Below are 17,363 nucleotides of genomic sequence, written 5' to 3' on the forward strand. Positions count from 1 at the left end.
CCCCGACGTACAATGGTCCCCAATTATCCAACTATTGCACACGAGCATAATTTTTTCCAAGAGACCCAATAGTCAGGTCTCTTTTGCATGTAATTTACCCTATTAGTGGGCTTTTAGCAAAAACCCTAGGTGGGTCATGCCATCATGAGCATGTCCATAGCCGTCCTTAGCTTATAAATACTTTTCTATTTCTATATGAATGGGGATCACAACCTAAATAGTGAAAGCTCTTTAATATTGCTTTAAGCTTTCTTATTCTTCAATTGAAACTAAGAACACAGAGTTAATGTTTCCTACAAAATATTGTAAACACATCAAACACACCATTACAAGCTAATAAACGAACTTGTGGATTAAGATTAATTAACATTCGAACCACGTAAAAATTTCCATCTAATTTATTTATGCATTTTATTATTTCTTTAACTTCTAAATATTTAATTTTTAAGAATTGCGGTAAACAATATAAATATAAAATATTTTTTCAATAATTACTACCTGTTAATGGTTACTTAAAAAAATAATTAATTGCCTCAAATAATTCCATTGATATAATTTTGACTATAATCAAATAATTATGAAAAAAAAAAATTCGGTTATTATTATTATAATAGAACTCTTATAAAAATAAATTTGACATATATAAAGATGATTTGATAATTGGGAAAATAAAATTGATATGTGAATAAAGGATGGGGAGAAATTACATTTTAAAAAAAATAAAAGAATGAAGGATGGGAAAGAAAAAAAAATAAAAAAATATAGAAAAAAATTGGAATGTAATGTAGAAAAAAAAATCTTAAATAAAATAATTTTCTTAATAAAATAAATAAATATGCAATTGGTATATTTTGCGGTAGTCTTTTAATAGTTTTAAAAAGTTAATAATTAACTTTAGAAATATTAATTAATAATTATAAATATAGACTTGATTTTGATCAAAAAAGTAATTAGGAGTGAAGTTGAAGAATGAAGATCTCATATGGTTATGGTTGAGTTTTTAGTGTTTGTTTGTGTCATTGTGTGTGTGTGTGGTTAATGCCACACCACACAATAAAATTGTTCACTTTATTCTTCTCACAACAACACCACACAAAAACAACACAAAGACAAACACTATTAGTATTTGGACCATAACAAAAAGACCCCATTCATTCCTTGTCTCTCCCAATTATTCACACTCTAATCATATAACCAACAATCATGTCACAACACACAACAACAACACTATACTATACACAATGCAATGTATATACAACAAAAAAGATCACGGGATTTTGCTACCCCTAATTCTACACCAACAAATACCAGAAAAGAGTTTTAATTTGAAGGGAAAGAAAAGAAAACAACAATACAAGACAACATGTAGGTCCACTTGTGCATGTGATCATTCCCAACAAAATATCTTCCATTTCTTCCCCACCCCATCATATTATCAGAATGTTCTAAAGTCTAAACCAATAAAACACAATTCAAAACCAATGCCAATGCCAATCTATTCTTCATTCACAAATCTCACTTGAATGTCACACAGTGAAAGAAAACAAGGCCTCTTTTTTCTTTTTTCTTTAATTACATACAATTGACCTGGTCAAACTACAAAAGCCCAAGTCATATAACATTTTCACAATTAAATGATATATTCAACTGAATTTTGGTTTAGGCACAGGTAATGTAGTAGTAGTAGTAGCAGTAGTATAACTAGAAGAAGAAGATGCAGTAGATGTAGAATTAGGAGATTGAGCAGGACCAAGTTTCTGAATCCAGTGAATGAGACCCTTTTTGTGGTCATGGAAATTCTGGTTTGGGACAAGTTTCAATGTTCCATCACGGGCAAATGAAGCCTCAAATTGCTCAAGTACTTTCACTATTTGCCAAAACTCTGGCCTCTTTTCTGATTGCAAACACCAACATTGCTCAATTAAGGCTTTCATTGCAGGTGGACAGTTTCCAGGGATCACAGGCCTCAAATTCTGAAACACAACACAACACAAATTGTCATTATCAAACAAACATTTTAAAACATGGAAAAGACACCAATTAATATTGTTTTATTGTACTTACCTTGTTCACCACAGCAAAAGCTGCTTGAATGGGGTTCATTTCTTCATAAGGTATGGTCCCTGCCACCAATTCCCATAAGATGAGACCAAAGCTGTAAACATCCACTTTCCGCCCATAAGATTTGTGCTTTATCATCTCCGGCGCCATCCATCTATAAGTCCCGGGATCATCAATTAAAGCATCACAGTATGCTTCCTCGCAGGCTATACCGAAATCAGCTATTTTCATGTGAGACTCTTCATCAATAAGGATATTTTCGGGCTTGAGATCTCTATGTATGATACCCTGCGAGTGAATGTATTCGAGTCCCCGAGCTATATCCAATGCAATTTGAATGAGTCTCCCCATGGGAAGAGATTTGCACTCGAGTTTGTGTAGATATGCCCTCAGTGAACCTTCTGATAAGTACTCAGTTATGACACAATAAACCGGAGGCTTTCTACATGCTGCTAAGAACTGTTTATGTCCCATCATCGAAATTTCAATATAAAGATAACAAATTCAGCAATACAAACCAAAAGGGTACTCAATTTATATAAAGAAACAGCCAAATTCAATGTAAAGTTTGTACCTTGATAACATTTCGATGTTGGAGTCGAGATAAGAGAGTGACTTCACTAACAAACTGCTTCTCCAAACGAGTTGCCAAAACTCCACCTTCATCTTCATCAGGCACCCTGATGATCTTTACTGCTACAGAATCACCATTGTACATACCATGGTAGAGTCTGCTATGAGCTCCATGAGCAAACTTATTGCCTAGAAACAGCTTAGACAAGTCAACACACCATTCATCAACAGCCTCCACAGCAGTAACTCTCCCACTATTGGGATCAAAATACTTAGACCAATGCGAATCCTTTCGGTTCTTGGATTTGTCATTGATCATTGAAGCCAATTGCCTAAGAGGACTGGCATTCGCACTCGAAGATCTCGATTGAGAATCCTTGTTGTGATGGAAGAACTTCCCTCTAAACCTTCCCCTTTCGGATTCGGATCTCCTAGGAGTTGGAGTTGAGAATCTCTTCCTTTCTGATTGAGCTTCTCTAAATGTCTCTGAGAGCTTAATCACAGGGTTAGGAGATAAAGATCTCTGCTTGTTCCTATAGGAAAGCCTTTTGGTATGAAATATAGAGCTACTTGCAATTGATTTCTCATTAGAAGGAGCCTGAACCTGAGCCTGAACCTGAGCCTGAACCTGAGGTTGAGGCTGAGGCTGAGGCTGAGCTGGGGCTGGTCTAGATTTCAAACCAGAGAACCTATCTTGGTGAATGGTAAAAGGAATTGAAGCCAATTTTGAAGAATCTAAACGATGACAAACAGTGTGAGAAAACTTGGCTCTTCTGATCCAAGAAGTAGTCTCTTCATCCATAATTGAAAACAACAACAACAACAACAAAAGACTTTTCTTTTGTAAAAACCCTTTTGCAGATTCAATTGAATCTTGTTGTTGATGAAGATGAGAAGAGAAGGCTTTGGAACAACAGAATGGGTTTTATGAAGACATGCAGTTGTGAAAACCCATCAACAACAAAAATGAAATGAAATCAAAGATGAGGAAATCTGAGAAAAATGGGATTTTGTTTTTGTTTCAATCGAAAAAGTCAGCAAACCATTCGAAACCAAGAAGACCCATTAAAGATGAGGTTAAAGAAAAGGGAAGAGTGACCTCCATTAAAAGGAAAATCCTCTTAAATCCATATCTACCATAACCATAGTCCATCAACAAGAAGACAACAACTTGTTCTTCTAATCACTCTTCCTCTTATGGTGGACCCTTTACAATCACCACCACCACCACCAACAACAACAACAACACCTTCCTCTCTCAAAACAGAAAGACAAAGTTGTGGCTTCAAAGTCAAAATACCACCACCTTCCGTAATAGCCTGGAAAAATCCCCACAAAGATAAATAATAACCCCAAACTTAAACAAAATTAATATTAATTAATTAAATATAAAGGCTAAACTAACAAACAAAAACAGTGCACTCAACTCAACTCAACTCAAACTCAACTCAAGTAATGAAATAAAGAAACACCCATCATTACATCTTCCATTATCATTAATAATAATAATCCATTATAATAATAACACCAACCCCAAAATATATATATAAATAAAAAACTAAACTTTGACAAAACTCACCCAAGAAAAGAATAAGAAAAGATTAGATGACCTTCATCTCATCATCCCTGTTACAAAACAAGAGAAAGAAAATCTGGGATCTCTTCTGTTACTAAGGTAACAAAAGAGAAAGAAAAAAAAAAGTATATATTTAGGAATGAAACAATAAATAAAGAAAGAAAGAAAGAAAGCAAGGCCGATATTTTTGGAGAAGGAGACGGAGAAGGAGGTGGGGCCAGCTAGGATCATCAACGTGGGGACCACAACCTCCAAAGTCAGCAATGACCACCACATTTTTTTTATTTATTACTTTTTATTAAATTCAATTCCAATTTTCAAAGTTCAAACACAAGAATTTCTTTTTTTTTTTTTTATTAAAAAAAAATAAAAAATAAAAAAAAACATGTGTCGTTATCGGAGAGAATAAGGTACAAAGCTCTCTCTTCTACGGTTACCTATTTCTCTTCTCTTCTGGTACGGTAATACCATATTCCCCAAAATACCCTTACAAACAATATATATACAATTCTTTCTTTTGACTTATTCTTCTTTTTTTTTAAAAAAATATTATTAATTTTACTTGCGTGTTAAAATTGAAGTGTATGTGTTTGTAATTATATTGTTGGTTGTATGAAAAGTGAAAAAGAAGAAGGTGTACAAGTGCAATGGATTATATTATATATGCATTGGTTTTGGTTTGAGTCATATATTCATTCATATTCCATATATATAACAAGTTCATCACCATCAAAAATTATAATAATAATAATAATATGGCTTTGAGAATTACATACATAACACTAACACGTTTCAACATAAATGGCATTAGTACTATTCTTCTTTTTTATCACAAATTAAATATATTTTTCCTAAACTCTTGGATATGTTTGATTTAATTTTATAACAATTCAACTATCAAACCATATGTATATGAGAAAAAGGTTTTATATTATATATTATTCAACCCAATCCATGTAGTATAGCTTTCATAAAAAAAATATATATTATAATATTTTTGTTCACTAGTTTTATAGAACAACACAAATATTTTCAGTGTATTTTATCTTTATTTATACGTTTCTCACATATCACTCATTCAAAAATTACTTCGGAGTTTCTTGCATGATAGATTACCAGAAAATAACATGCATATGATTGATATAAGTAGTACTAATTACTCTATTTAAGTCTTCTTTTAACTCTATAGTCTCATACTTATAGAATTTTAGAATCATTTAACTTTTTTCAAACATCCTTAGGAATCACAAGCTTCACTATACATTTGTTTGATTGTGCAAAATATATACAAAAGAATATTTTGTATTTCAAAGATATATAGCATATTGTTTGTAAACCTATTCTTATGTAAATATTTGTTCAATATGGAAAGAAACATATATGTCTTCTTGGCACATGCAATGTTATATCTTATTACATCTTTTCTTGGTTGTAATTGTAACCCAATTTTCCTTTCATAAAATTATAAGAAAATTAAGGAAATTTATCATTTATGATTTTTGACTTTTGACTATTTTTTTCTTCCTAATTCCATTATAATTAATTAATGTGTTGTCCTATACCAACTACATAGTGTCACAAGTAACAAGTTAAGAAATTGGTTCTTTTTAATGAATTTTGGTAATTAAAAAAATTGGTTTCCAATTTTAGACATAAATATATGGTCCAAGAAAATATAAAAATAATTCATACGAGTGAATTTTTTATGTCATGTATATATGCACTCACTTACATATTTATACATTACATCATTTGTTTTTAAATAACTAATCCAACCTTAACATACTTTAATTAGTTACAAAAAATTAAAACGAAATACAATATATAAACATTATGTATGTGGTTATAAGTGGTGTTGCTGCAAATCAATGAAATGAGTTGGTGTTTGACCTCAATTAAATAATTTGTTTTATATATAATATATATCAATATTATTCATGCTTGTTTGCATAGGCGGACCCACATTGTAGCGAGGGGGGGCAGTCGCCCCCTGAAAAAAAAAATCGAGAAAAAAATGTATATGTATTTTAATTAGTTACAACATATATTTGTATTAAAAGGTGATATTTATAGACATAATAGTAACCTTAGTGTAATGGTTAATGTAGTTGGTAAATAGGTTAGAGGGTAAAGGTTCAAACCCCACTAACTACACTTTATATTTTCTTTTTAAATTTATTTACGCCCCTCTCACTTTAAATTCTGGGTCCGCCACTGCTTGTTTGTATATTGTAAGACTTCAGTTATAAACAATAAATTGGAAATAATGTTTTTTTTATTATTGTCTCATCTTTACATATTATTTTAAATTGGAAATAATGTTTTTTTATTATTGTCTCATCTTTACATATTATTTTATTAAAGTAAAATAATATTTTAATACAAGGTAGTATAGTATAATATAACGGTAGATTTATTTTATTTTATTAGAAAAAAACGTGAGCAACAAACGTAAGCAAAACCACTCAAAAGCAAAGAGGGATTAATAGAATAGACAGAATCAAGTTACAATATTAATTCAAAGAAATATTATGAATTGATGAAGTTTTTCTTTTCTTTCTTTTTTTTTTTTTTTTTTTTTTTGAAAAGGATTGAGGAACGGTCAATACTCTGGAAAGCCCGTTAAGAACATTCAACACGGGGGCCCATGAATAGAGTCTAAGGCCCACTAATCAGATGGGCTTTTATATTTGTTACAAAATAAACAACACGGGGGATTGTGTGGAACTTGGATTTGTCTAGAAAATTAATTAATTACCTCCACACAATTATGGTATAATTTGAAAAACAACATAATGTTTTGAAGTTATTTTGAAAAGTACCAACTTCAAATTTAAGAGTTAATTGCACATGTGCATGGCTGATATGCCTATGTGAAATGTCGATCTTCCATTATAACTTAAGATTTCCACAAATGAAGTTTGTTTCTAAAAATATGGAGATGTCGTTCCCATTTATATATATTTATATTTATATATAAAAAAAAATTAAAAAAAAATAATAAGTAATCGGAATGGTGATCCCTAAAAAGATGGCTTAAATTAAGGATACATGAAAATTGATTGATATGAAATTTAAAAGGGAATATTATAATTTCCCAAACACAATCAGAATACGATCATACCATACCATAATCTTTTGATCACTATACTCAAATCTCTAATTAGAGGAATAAGTCTGTTTATAGGTAGTGGTGTCCAGAAAGTCATCCGATCCAATCCCAACCGACCGATCCAATCCAATAAAATCGAATATCCAATCATAATTGGATCGGATCGGATGTAAATTTTAAAAATCCAATTGGATCGGATCGAATGTTGGATGATACATGCAAGGATAATCGAACCAATCCAATCCAATATCATTCCATGTCCATCCAATAATTAATAATATTTAATATTTATAATTTTATATATTTAATTATTTTATTTTAAAAAAATATATTAATTATTTATAAGTTTTAAACCCTAAATCTACATCTTCCTAAAAGTAAAACACTACAGCCGCTCCCTGCCCATTTTGAAAGTCGAAGACCTCCTCCCTCCTGTGCGCTGAATCGAACACCTCCAACGCCTGAGACAACGACGGCGAAATAACGACGGCGAAATAACGACGGCGAGACGAGAGTGAACCACCTCAGACGAACTCCTCCTAAGCGCAGTGTTCAGTGTTCACTGTTTCAGTCGCTCCGCCTCCTGCCTCCTCTGCTCGTGGCTTCTCCGGTGTCTCTCCCTCTCCTCCAGTGGCTTGCTCTCTCTCCGCAGCTCGGCGCTCCTCCGGTCGTCTTCCCTCTCTCTCCGAGCCTCTCAAATAGTGAGTCTCTCTCTCACTCTCAGTTGTTGTTTATTAATTAGTTTACAACTTTACTGTTAAGATAATTTCCACCATTAATATCTTTGATTTTATTTCTTGCATTTTCCTAGAAGACTTGAAGTGCAAAAAATTTAGCTACCTAATTAGCACTTAGCATGCTCGATATATATATCCCGACGATCACTATATTAAAATTGAGTTGGGTACTTAGCTAAAAATCACCCTTACGAGTTGTGATAGAGCCGTCTTCTAGTACTGGCAGGGCAATGACCTTATGTCGTTAACTCAAATTTTAATTGTTCGAAGCAATTTTAATTAATTTGGCATAACTATATATCCCTACATTACTATATACATATATCATATTGAGTAAACATCCTCTTTTGTGAGATTGGACCATCAAAGATTAAACTCAAGACTAAGAGAGTGATTGATTTAATATTTTATATAATATTTGCATTCCATGTATTGGACTATTAAGTTAGATTTGTGTTATATTTTTATTATGGGATCATGAAAATTAGGTTGGATTTGGATTAAACTATTGTTTATTATCTATGCTGGATTATTAGGTTTTAAATTATGTTTTTTCATATATTTTTTAAAAAAATCATCCTAAAGAGTGGCTAAAATGGATTGGATTCATCTATTGGATTCATTGGATGGATCCAATCCAATAAAAATCCAGTTAAAGCATCCAATGGATGGAACCGATTCAATCCAATACATCCATTGGATCGGATCGGATTGGATGACTCAAACAATTGGATTGGATCGGATGGCAAAATTCAATATTCAATAAATAATTGGATTGGATCGGATGGGTCCAAATCCATTGGATGTGATCCAATGAGCACCCCTATTTATAGGTCACTCGATCATCACATTAATCACATTAATGTTCACAGGTATGAATATTACCATATTATTTCTGTTTTATTTTATTGAGTGGAGTGCATCATGTTTCTATATATCGCAATCGATCTCATATATCCATCATGATTTGAGATATATGATATTGTGTAATATTATTCTCAATTTTCATATATGTTTATATATTTTGGGGTTTTGGAAAGAATTTTAACAAATAATATATCAATTTCGTGTTAAGATGACTTTTTTCTTGAGAAGTAGTTTGGCATCATCATCATCATCATTATCAGTACTCTCTACTCTTACTAATAATAATTATAATAAGAAGAAGAAGAAGAAGAAGGAGAAAAGGATTACTATATCAACTACTGCTATTACTAAGCCTCCTCATCATGATAATGATAATGATCATGATGATTTGATGATCACCAACAATGAGACTATCACTACTAACAAGTCTTCTACTGAAACAACAATTACACATGAGGAGGACAAGAAGAAAAAGAAGAAGAATAAGAAGAGGAGGAGATCACTAAGTCCGGTGATTATTATGCACGCTAGATATCCTAATCCTAATCCTAATCCTACACCAGAGATACAAGTCAAATACATTGACACCGGGTATGTTATGTTATGTACTACTAATTCTAATGCATATCCATCATTGTCCTCTATGTTCTTTGATCTATTCTACTACTCATCATTATATGTATGTATGTGTAATTCTTTCTTTAATTATTATGTATTAATTAGTTGTACATGTCTGATTATATATGTTAGTTTTTACACGCCCCCTCATCTTAGGGATGTACTGGAGAAACACTACCGCCAAGAGGAGTTTTATGAGGTATATATATAAGAGATATATAGTATAGTAATTAATCTATTATGTTAGTTACAACAATTTAATTATTAGATGATCAGAAGTAACTAATTATAATAATTGTGTGGTTTTTTTGTTTAATGGTAGGGGTTTTACTTAGACCCTCTTCCAGAAGAACTACTAAAACTCAAGCCTCATCTTCTCAAACCAGCCTCCGTAGATGATCCCCTAATCCAAGAGCTTGCAAAATGGGCAATCCAACAATATAACGCTGAGAACGACAAGGTTAATTAATTTCTTTCATTCTTTATTTGAATTATTTATTTATTTATTTGTTATAATTAATATGAATGGAATAATTAATTAATGCAGGGTGAGAAGCTTGAATTTCAGAGGATTGTGAGAGTGAATAAAACTACACAATCTCCTAGTCGTAAGTACTATGTAACAGTGGGTGTGTTAGGAGCTTGGCATCGTTATTATGAAGCTAAAATTACATATCACACTAAATTCATTTCTCCTGGTCGCTGTGTTCCCACTAAAACACTTCACTTTTGTAGGTATGCTCGCCACTATCCAATGGTCTATTAGTATTATGATTGATGATGATGATGATGGTGATGATTATGTATTAAATTGGTTAAGAGTGCTGTTTGTAATTCTTGGAAACCAAATCTCGACCTTCTTTCTTATGGATGAAGGAACAACAAGTACAATTTCAGTCAAAATATTTGCCTACTAAATAATTTAGCAGTAGAAATATTCCCTACTAAAATATTAGCTAATTAAGTTTGTGAATATATACATGGGCCAATTAAAAATCAATAAAAAGAAAAAATGGAATGATGATCACTGGGAAAAGATATGAAACATATTTGAAATTTAAAGAAATACATGCATATTAATTACTCCATGCCCCAAAAAGTTGTAATATTATAAACTCATTCTACACAGAGATTTTGGGGTTTCATTCTCTACTTGGAATAATTTGTGTGTTATTTATTGTCATTCATCTCTCATGCAAAAGAACCCACTCATCTTTCATTCTATTGCTATTTATTTAAGTTATAAATTAATATTTAGGAAAAAAAAATATGCTAAAAAGTTAAGTTTATTTATATTTAAATATAGAGATGTGGATAGCATATTATATAAAAATAGTTCAAAAATAAAATCTATTTTAACCGACACTTAAATATTATAATGTAAGTTAGTATGAATATTATTTATTATATATTAAAAATACAATTCACAACAAAAATTATGAAAAATAAAAATTATATTTTATTCTCATTTTTGACAGAAATGGTGAGATTAGATAATTAAGGATAAGTTGGAACTGAAATTAGTAGAAATAGTGGCTTGTCGACTACAATATTAATCTCGAAATCTCCTTTCAAAACTCGTCAATCTAGCATACTCAAAATGATAAGTGTTAGTAGTATATATAGGCTCAAGATAAAGATTCTAAGTCAGAGGCTACAAGTGTTAAGTTAGTTAAGACTTGACAAACTTAGCAAACTCCTCGTAACAATATTTCCACGCTAGCATAAGACAAAGTGATTTTGGACGAGACATATGCTTTTGGGAAAAAAGACTAAAGTGTACGCTAAAGGGACTTCCCGGATAAGAAAGACAACAGCTGGAGTCGACTATCCGGAACTTCCTTCCAGGAGGAATAACTAGTTGTTTGAAACTCCTTTTTCGGGAAAGACTAGCATTTTTGAAGACTCCTTTCAGGTGGACGTGACAGACATTTGGGAACGCCCTTCTCGATGACACCTATTATTTTACGAGACTTCTTCCAGATAGACAACTTAGACTTCTGAGAATGTCTTTCCGAAATTCATCTAACTTTCCATGACCAAAATAATTTTTAGAATCTTTTTATTTGGATGAACTATACCACAATTACGGTGAATCATATTCTCATGATAATGATGATGATTAAGCTAGTGTTGTTGAAAATAAAAAGTATTATCATGATTTTGGTGTTATTAGTGATGATAATTTATTTATTTTTTTATTAGTAAATTAAATTTCTAATAAATTTAAATATTTTAATTACTAGTTTGTCATCTAATTCAGAAGTTGAAACATATATTCTCACCCACAACAATACTCTTGTATTTGACTCACTTATTGATCTAACTACTCTAAAATCCCCTGCCAATATCATTCTCGTAATCATCATTCTTTCTTTTTAATGAAATGTTATTTTGTGTTTTTTTATTATTTACCTATGAACTTTATTTTAACAATCATTGGCAATTAAATATCTTATGTATTTATTAGAAGTATGGTGTTCTAATTTTCAAAGTAAAATTGATAATCAGGGAACTTATTGGTAAGTAAATTCAAAATAGATTACATATATTTAGATTTAATTATTGAGAATTACTTATTGATTAGTTTGTTACTATGTAAATATTTAACAATGTATTGGGCTTTTGTCACCGTGGGATGTGTAAAAATATATTTAAGAAAGCAAAGAAAGTTAGAGATAAAGCTTTCGGTCCAAGAATTAATTGATTTATGTTATATTAAGAATAAAAATGAGGATGGAGATAGGGATAAGGGTGCGGGTGTATCTACAATTATTAATGCGCTAGATTATATTACAAATCATGACATACGATTTAACATGGACCATTCTTTTGCGGGTGAAGATCAAAATATACTTGAATGCAAAATAGACAAGTCATATCTAACTCCAATGGCATGTATGTATAATGTTATTATTATAAATTTGATTAAAAGAAAAGAACATATTAATTATTTTATTCATTTTAGTATCGACGAGTGTATCTCTTAAAGGGATATAAAGAACTAGACACAATTGAGGAGATAGAAACTATTATGATGAGGAGAGGAGACACAGTAATAGCGGGAGTTAAAATAAATAAATTCTATCAATACTTGAATCTAACTGCATGTATTATGATTAATTTTGTGTATTTTAAATATAATTTAATATTTACAAGATATTTTCTAACAATAATATTATATATTGTTCCATTGTTGTAGAAAATATATGCTGATTCTCCTCATAATAAAGTAGTTACGCATGTACTACTTATTGTAGGATTTGGGTATGAAATTAATGAACATGAAAAAAAAAAATAAATATTGGATCGTTAAAAATTCGTATGGAAACGACTGGGGAGCCAATGGTTATTTTAGAATTGAATATACTAAAAAAAATGATTGAGAATACTATAATCTAATTCTTAGTGATAAAACAATTTTTTGCTAAGTAAATTTACCAATCAACTGCATCCTTCTCTCAGAATTGCGTTACAATATATGTATATATAATGAATTTATATTATTTTGTTAGTGTAGTCTATCATTTATTATTATATTAAATTTTAGTATTATATGAATTATATATTAAATTTTTATAATGGAATAAGTTGTATTCAAGTAAAAGACATGTTGTTAGCAACTCATTCTATTACAAAAACTTAATATATAATTTATACAATACCAAAATTTAATATAATAGTAAATGATAAATGACACTGAACTCATAATATATATATATATATATATATATATGCTGAAATGGAATTTAGAGAAAGATACAACTAATTAGTTATTTTACTTAGTAAAAAATTATTTTAACACTAAGAATTGAAACATAGTATTTCCAATCATTCCTTTTAGTATATTCAATTCTAAAATAACCACCGCCTCTCCAATTATTTTCACACAAATTTTTAACGATCTAATATTTCATTTTTTTCTCTACATTCATTAATTTTATACCTAAATCCTACAATAAGTAGTACATGCGTAACTACTTTATTGTGAGGATGATCAACATATATTTTCTACAATAATTGAGTAATATATAATATTATTGTTAGAAAATATCTTGTAAATACTAAATTATATTTCAAATACACAAAATTAATCATATTACATAATGGATTCAAGTATTAAAAGATTAATTCATTTTAACTCTCGTTATTACTGTGTCTCCTCTTCTCATCACAATAGTTTCTATCTCATCAATTGTATTTAGTTCTTTATATCCCTTTAAAGAATGCACTCGTCAATACTAAAATGAATAAAATAATTAATATGTTTTTTTAATTAAATTTATAATAATAATATTATACATACATACCATTGGAGTTAAATATAACTTATTTATTTTATATTTAAGTATATTTTGATCTTCACCTGCAAAAAAATAATCCACATCAAATAATATGTCATGATTTGTAATATAATCTACCACATTAATAATGCTAGAAGCACCCGCATCTTTATTCTCATCTCCATCTTCATATTTATTCTTAATATAGCATAAATCAATTAATTCTTGAACAAAAAATTTCATCTCCAACTTTTTTTGCTTTTTTAAATATACTTCTACATACCATACAGTGGCAAAAACTCAACATATTGCTAAATATTTACATAATAACAAACTAAAAAATAAATAATCCTCAATAATTAAATCCAAATATAGAATCCATTTTGAATTTACTTACCAATCGTTCTCTAATTATCAATTTTACTCTAAGAAGTCGGTCAGAACACCATAATTCTAAATGTTCCTCATAAATAATACATAAGATATTTAATTATCAATGATTACTAAAACAGAATTCATAGATAAATAATAAAAAAAAATGCAAAATGACATTTCATTAGAAAAAATGAATACCGGAATAATATTAGCAAAAAATTTTAGAGTAGTTAAACCAAAAAGTGAGTAAGTACAAGACCATTGTTGTGTCAAAATATTTGTTTCAGCTTCTAAATCATATGACAAACTAATAATCAAAACATTAAAATTTATTAAAAAATCTAATTGATTAATAAAGGAAAATAAATAAATTATCAGTAATAATAACACAAAAATCATAATAATATACTTCTCACTTTGAACCGCAGGAGCATCATCATCATTTTCATGAGAACGAGATTCACCATCTTCCTCATCATCATATTCACGATCTTCATCCTCGTCTTCATTTTCATTCCCTTAACCAAATTCTTCCAATTTCTGAAAAAGGACATTCTGTTCTTAATTAAATTGAAAGTTGCAAGTTATAAATGTATTCAGACTCATCAATAAATTATGTAAAATATTAATTATAGAAAGAAAAAAAAAATGGCTACTATCAAGGTTTAAAAGAAAGCAACAATTAAGTTGTACATATATGCACAATATGTATTATCTTAGAACAAAACATTATAAATCATAGAAAAGAGAGAATCAGTTGAGAAAAATCAAAGATAAAGTTTCAATCATTTTTCTGCACTAAACATGTTTCAAGTAGAGAAATTAATTTGGATTACAGCATATATATATATATAACATAATCAAACTCTTCTATACATTGATTATAGAAAAAGAAAATACCTTTTGAAATCAACACTTTTAGCTATTGAAACAAAAAAAAACAAAGAAATGTAATCAAGCTAAGAGAGGATTTTATTTACTAGTGTATATGTGTGTGTTGTTATATATAGAATAGTTAGTGTAGGTATGTGATCGAATTATATCTCACATAAAAAACACATGCTTATATATTGATAGACTAGAGAAGAGGCAGAGCAAAAAAGTTGGTGAAACTTGAATTGCATTGAAGGAGTGTGTGTGGGGACCATTGGAAAATTATAGCAATTCATCAATTTTCTATCTTTTTTTCTTGTTTTGATCCATTTTTGGTGTCTGGTTTGGCTTCTTTTTTATAATCAATCAACAAGTAATTTCCTTAAAGGTGAAAATGGTATTAATGTGTATTTGAATTTGTAGTAATGGGTTTTGTCTGATTCTATTTTCCCTAAATGGATTGGTGGCCCATTGTGAAACTAAACTAGTCTAAAGTGATGTTGTTTTCTAACATGTTTTAGTATCATTACACATATTGATTAGGAGGGATTGAAATTAATTATGAATCAAAATGAATACTTCTGAACGTTGCTGATAAACAATGTATAAAATATATATATTAATGCTAGGATTTTCCAAAAATTCAAAATTAAAATTACAGTTTATAAGATATATATATATATATATATATATATATCTGTTTCTTTTTACCATTTCATTTCATTTGATCTTTTTGATAAAGATGATTTGAATTTTTTTCATTAGTTAGTATTAGTATATATATTAATAAAAGGTTGGATTGGGCTGGTAGGTATAACTATAAATCACACCATCAATTCTTATTGGTATGATACGATTATTAGAAAAAAAAAAAAGAAAAAATCCACATAATGAACAAGTAGTACTGTAGTCTGAGGTGGTTACTGGTTAGGTGGTATCTCTTTATTGAAATGCAGGGCCTGAATTGAAAATATCAAAGAAAAGCATCATTACTTACCTTGTATATATATGAGGTGGTCCTGCCTGCAATATATTGCAGCAGCATCATTACTTACCTTGTATATATATGTATCAATAGTCCTTTGTAAAAAGCAGAGAAAAGCAATTATTGTTATGTCATATGCTTACACAAATTCAATACAAAGCATTGACAGAGTCAACAAAGACAAGACAAACAAAAAACTGATCAATTCTTTCAATTCTGGCTGCTCAAATCTTCTTTAATTTACTGCATTTTATACATAAATTAACACATATTATTATTAATTAATTGCTTTGTTATATATCCCTCATTTATTTCAATTAAAACTCCATATACTCTTAATTCCAACCAATGAAATTAATTTTCAGTTTCATGCTTTTCTTTTCTGCATTAATTTTTAAAGATTTTTACTTGTTCTTGCTGAACATGTGTATGTATGTGTAATGAATTTTCAATAAATCAATACTTGTTTATACAAGGTAATGTAGGTAAGTGAAAAGTATAGTATTCTTTCTTGTCTTGGTAACTGTTTATATATATATATATATATAAATATACTTATGAGAGTTAGTGTGACTTTGATTCTCATACAATTTTTTATTCTATTTTTCACAATGGGCCACCTTATAAGAATTAAACTATCAATACAAACATAATATATATAATTGCCAAAAGATTCATGAATAAGAATTAATTTTCATACAGGACTTCTGCTCTAAACTAAAATTTTGGTAGGAATATACATGCCACATTTGATCATTTCTAGAAAATATGTATATTATTGTGTATGTGTGGTAGATTTATTCCACCAGATGAGTTTATTATATTAACATGGCATTGCTTACTTTAGAGTTAAGAATTTATGAAAAAGGGTACCAAAAATGAACTGTGCTTATTGAGTTTTACATATATAATTCAATTGGGTCTAAATATAAGCATTGTGATAATCATGATGAGTTTCTGGTTATGTGTTTTTAGAAAAAAGTTTATTTTATTATTGATCAAATTATAGTTTGGACTTTGAACTGGAACTATGATTTTGATCAATGTCATAATCTGTAATGGACTTTTTTGATGTCCTTCTTCTCTATATCTTTGTTCATTTATGCAGTTTTGTTAAATTTCCAGAAGTGAATTGATAATGTTTTTTTTAATTTTTTTATGACTTTAGGACAAAAGGTGTCATTTTAGTATCATGGCAATAATTATATTTTCACTGTTCAAATCAACATAGAATTTATAAGGTCACTATTCTTATTTTCTGCCTATTGAGATTGTTGGCATTGTTATGGTTCTAACTTGATAA

The 17,363-nt window shown here is 29.4% G+C and overlaps 2 protein-coding genes and 1 long non-coding RNA gene across 5 annotated transcripts; 1 reads left to right on the forward strand and 2 right to left on the reverse strand.

The window, feature by feature from the left end:
* Positions 1–1,471: 1,471 nt before the first annotated feature.
* On the reverse strand, positions 1,472–4,465 carry LOC115697238 (serine/threonine/tyrosine-protein kinase HT1). The gene is made up of 4 exons (XM_030624165.2): positions 4,214–4,465; positions 2,636–3,953; positions 2,065–2,520; positions 1,472–1,973 (listed from the first exon to the last, which is right to left on the reverse strand). The coding sequence occupies exons 2-4, from the start codon at positions 3,434–3,436 to the stop codon at positions 1,644–1,646; spliced, it is 1,587 nt and encodes a 528-aa protein (XP_030480025.2). The 5' UTR covers positions 3,437–3,953; positions 4,214–4,465; the 3' UTR covers positions 1,472–1,643.
* Positions 4,466–7,655: 3,190 nt separating this feature from the next.
* LOC115698267 (uncharacterized) lies at positions 7,656–10,462 on the forward strand. Of its 3 annotated transcripts, none has more exons than XM_061119102.1 (6): positions 7,656–8,023; positions 9,135–9,517; positions 9,677–9,743; positions 9,867–10,004; positions 10,092–10,152; positions 10,280–10,462. In XM_061119102.1, exons 2-6 carry the CDS (start codon positions 9,135–9,137, stop codon positions 10,459–10,461), a joined length of 831 nt encoding a protein of 276 aa, XP_060975085.1. In that variant the 5' UTR covers positions 7,656–8,023; the 3' UTR covers position 10,462. The 3 variants fall into 3 exon arrangements, with proteins under 3 accessions (XP_060975085.1, XP_060975087.1, XP_060975086.1); XM_061119104.1 differs by having other exon boundaries at positions 7,686–8,023; positions 9,222–9,517; XM_061119103.1 differs by having other exon boundaries at positions 7,686–8,023; positions 9,225–9,517.
* A 455-nt stretch (positions 10,463–10,917) lies between these two features.
* Positions 10,918–15,360, reverse strand: LOC115698156 (uncharacterized). Its single transcript, XR_004008052.2, has 2 exons — positions 15,103–15,360; positions 10,918–14,742 (listed from the first exon to the last, which is right to left on the reverse strand). It is a non-coding gene; the product is annotated as an uncharacterized LOC115698156 (long non-coding RNA).
* Between the last annotated feature and the right edge of the window lie 2,003 nt (positions 15,361–17,363).

The sequence above is a fragment of the Cannabis sativa genome, chromosome 7 (assembly GCF_029168945.1).
Source record: "Cannabis sativa cultivar Pink pepper isolate KNU-18-1 chromosome 7, ASM2916894v1, whole genome shotgun sequence".
Classification (NCBI taxonomy): domain Eukaryota; kingdom Viridiplantae; phylum Streptophyta; class Magnoliopsida; order Rosales; family Cannabaceae; genus Cannabis; species Cannabis sativa.

What these genes read in the sequence shown, in the direction of transcription:
- LOC115698267 (XM_061119102.1), top strand. Translation starts at nt 9,135, where the DNA reads ATGACTTTTTTCTTGAGAAGTAGTTTGGCATCATCATCATCATCATTA. An exon ending in GTCAAATACATTGACACCGG is followed by an intron (nt 9,518 to 9,676) that starts GTATGTTATGTT and finishes TATATATGTTAG; the next exon opens with TTTTTACACGCCCCCTCATC. An exon ending in ATAACGCTGAGAACGACAAG is followed by an intron (nt 10,005 to 10,091) that starts GTTAATTAATTT and finishes TAATTAATGCAG; the next exon opens with GGTGAGAAGCTTGAATTTCA.
- LOC115697238 (XM_030624165.2), bottom strand. Translation starts at nt 3,436, where the DNA reads ATGGATGAAGAGACTACTTCTTGGATCAGAAGAGCCAAGTTTTCTCAC. An exon ending in AACATCGAAATGTTATCAAG is followed by an intron (nt 2,521 to 2,635) that starts GTACAAACTTTA and finishes GGACATAAACAG; the next exon opens with TTCTTAGCAGCATGTAGAAA. An exon ending in CTTTTGCTGTGGTGAACAAG is followed by an intron (nt 1,974 to 2,064) that starts GTAAGTACAATA and finishes GTTGTGTTTCAG; the next exon opens with AATTTGAGGCCTGTGATCCC.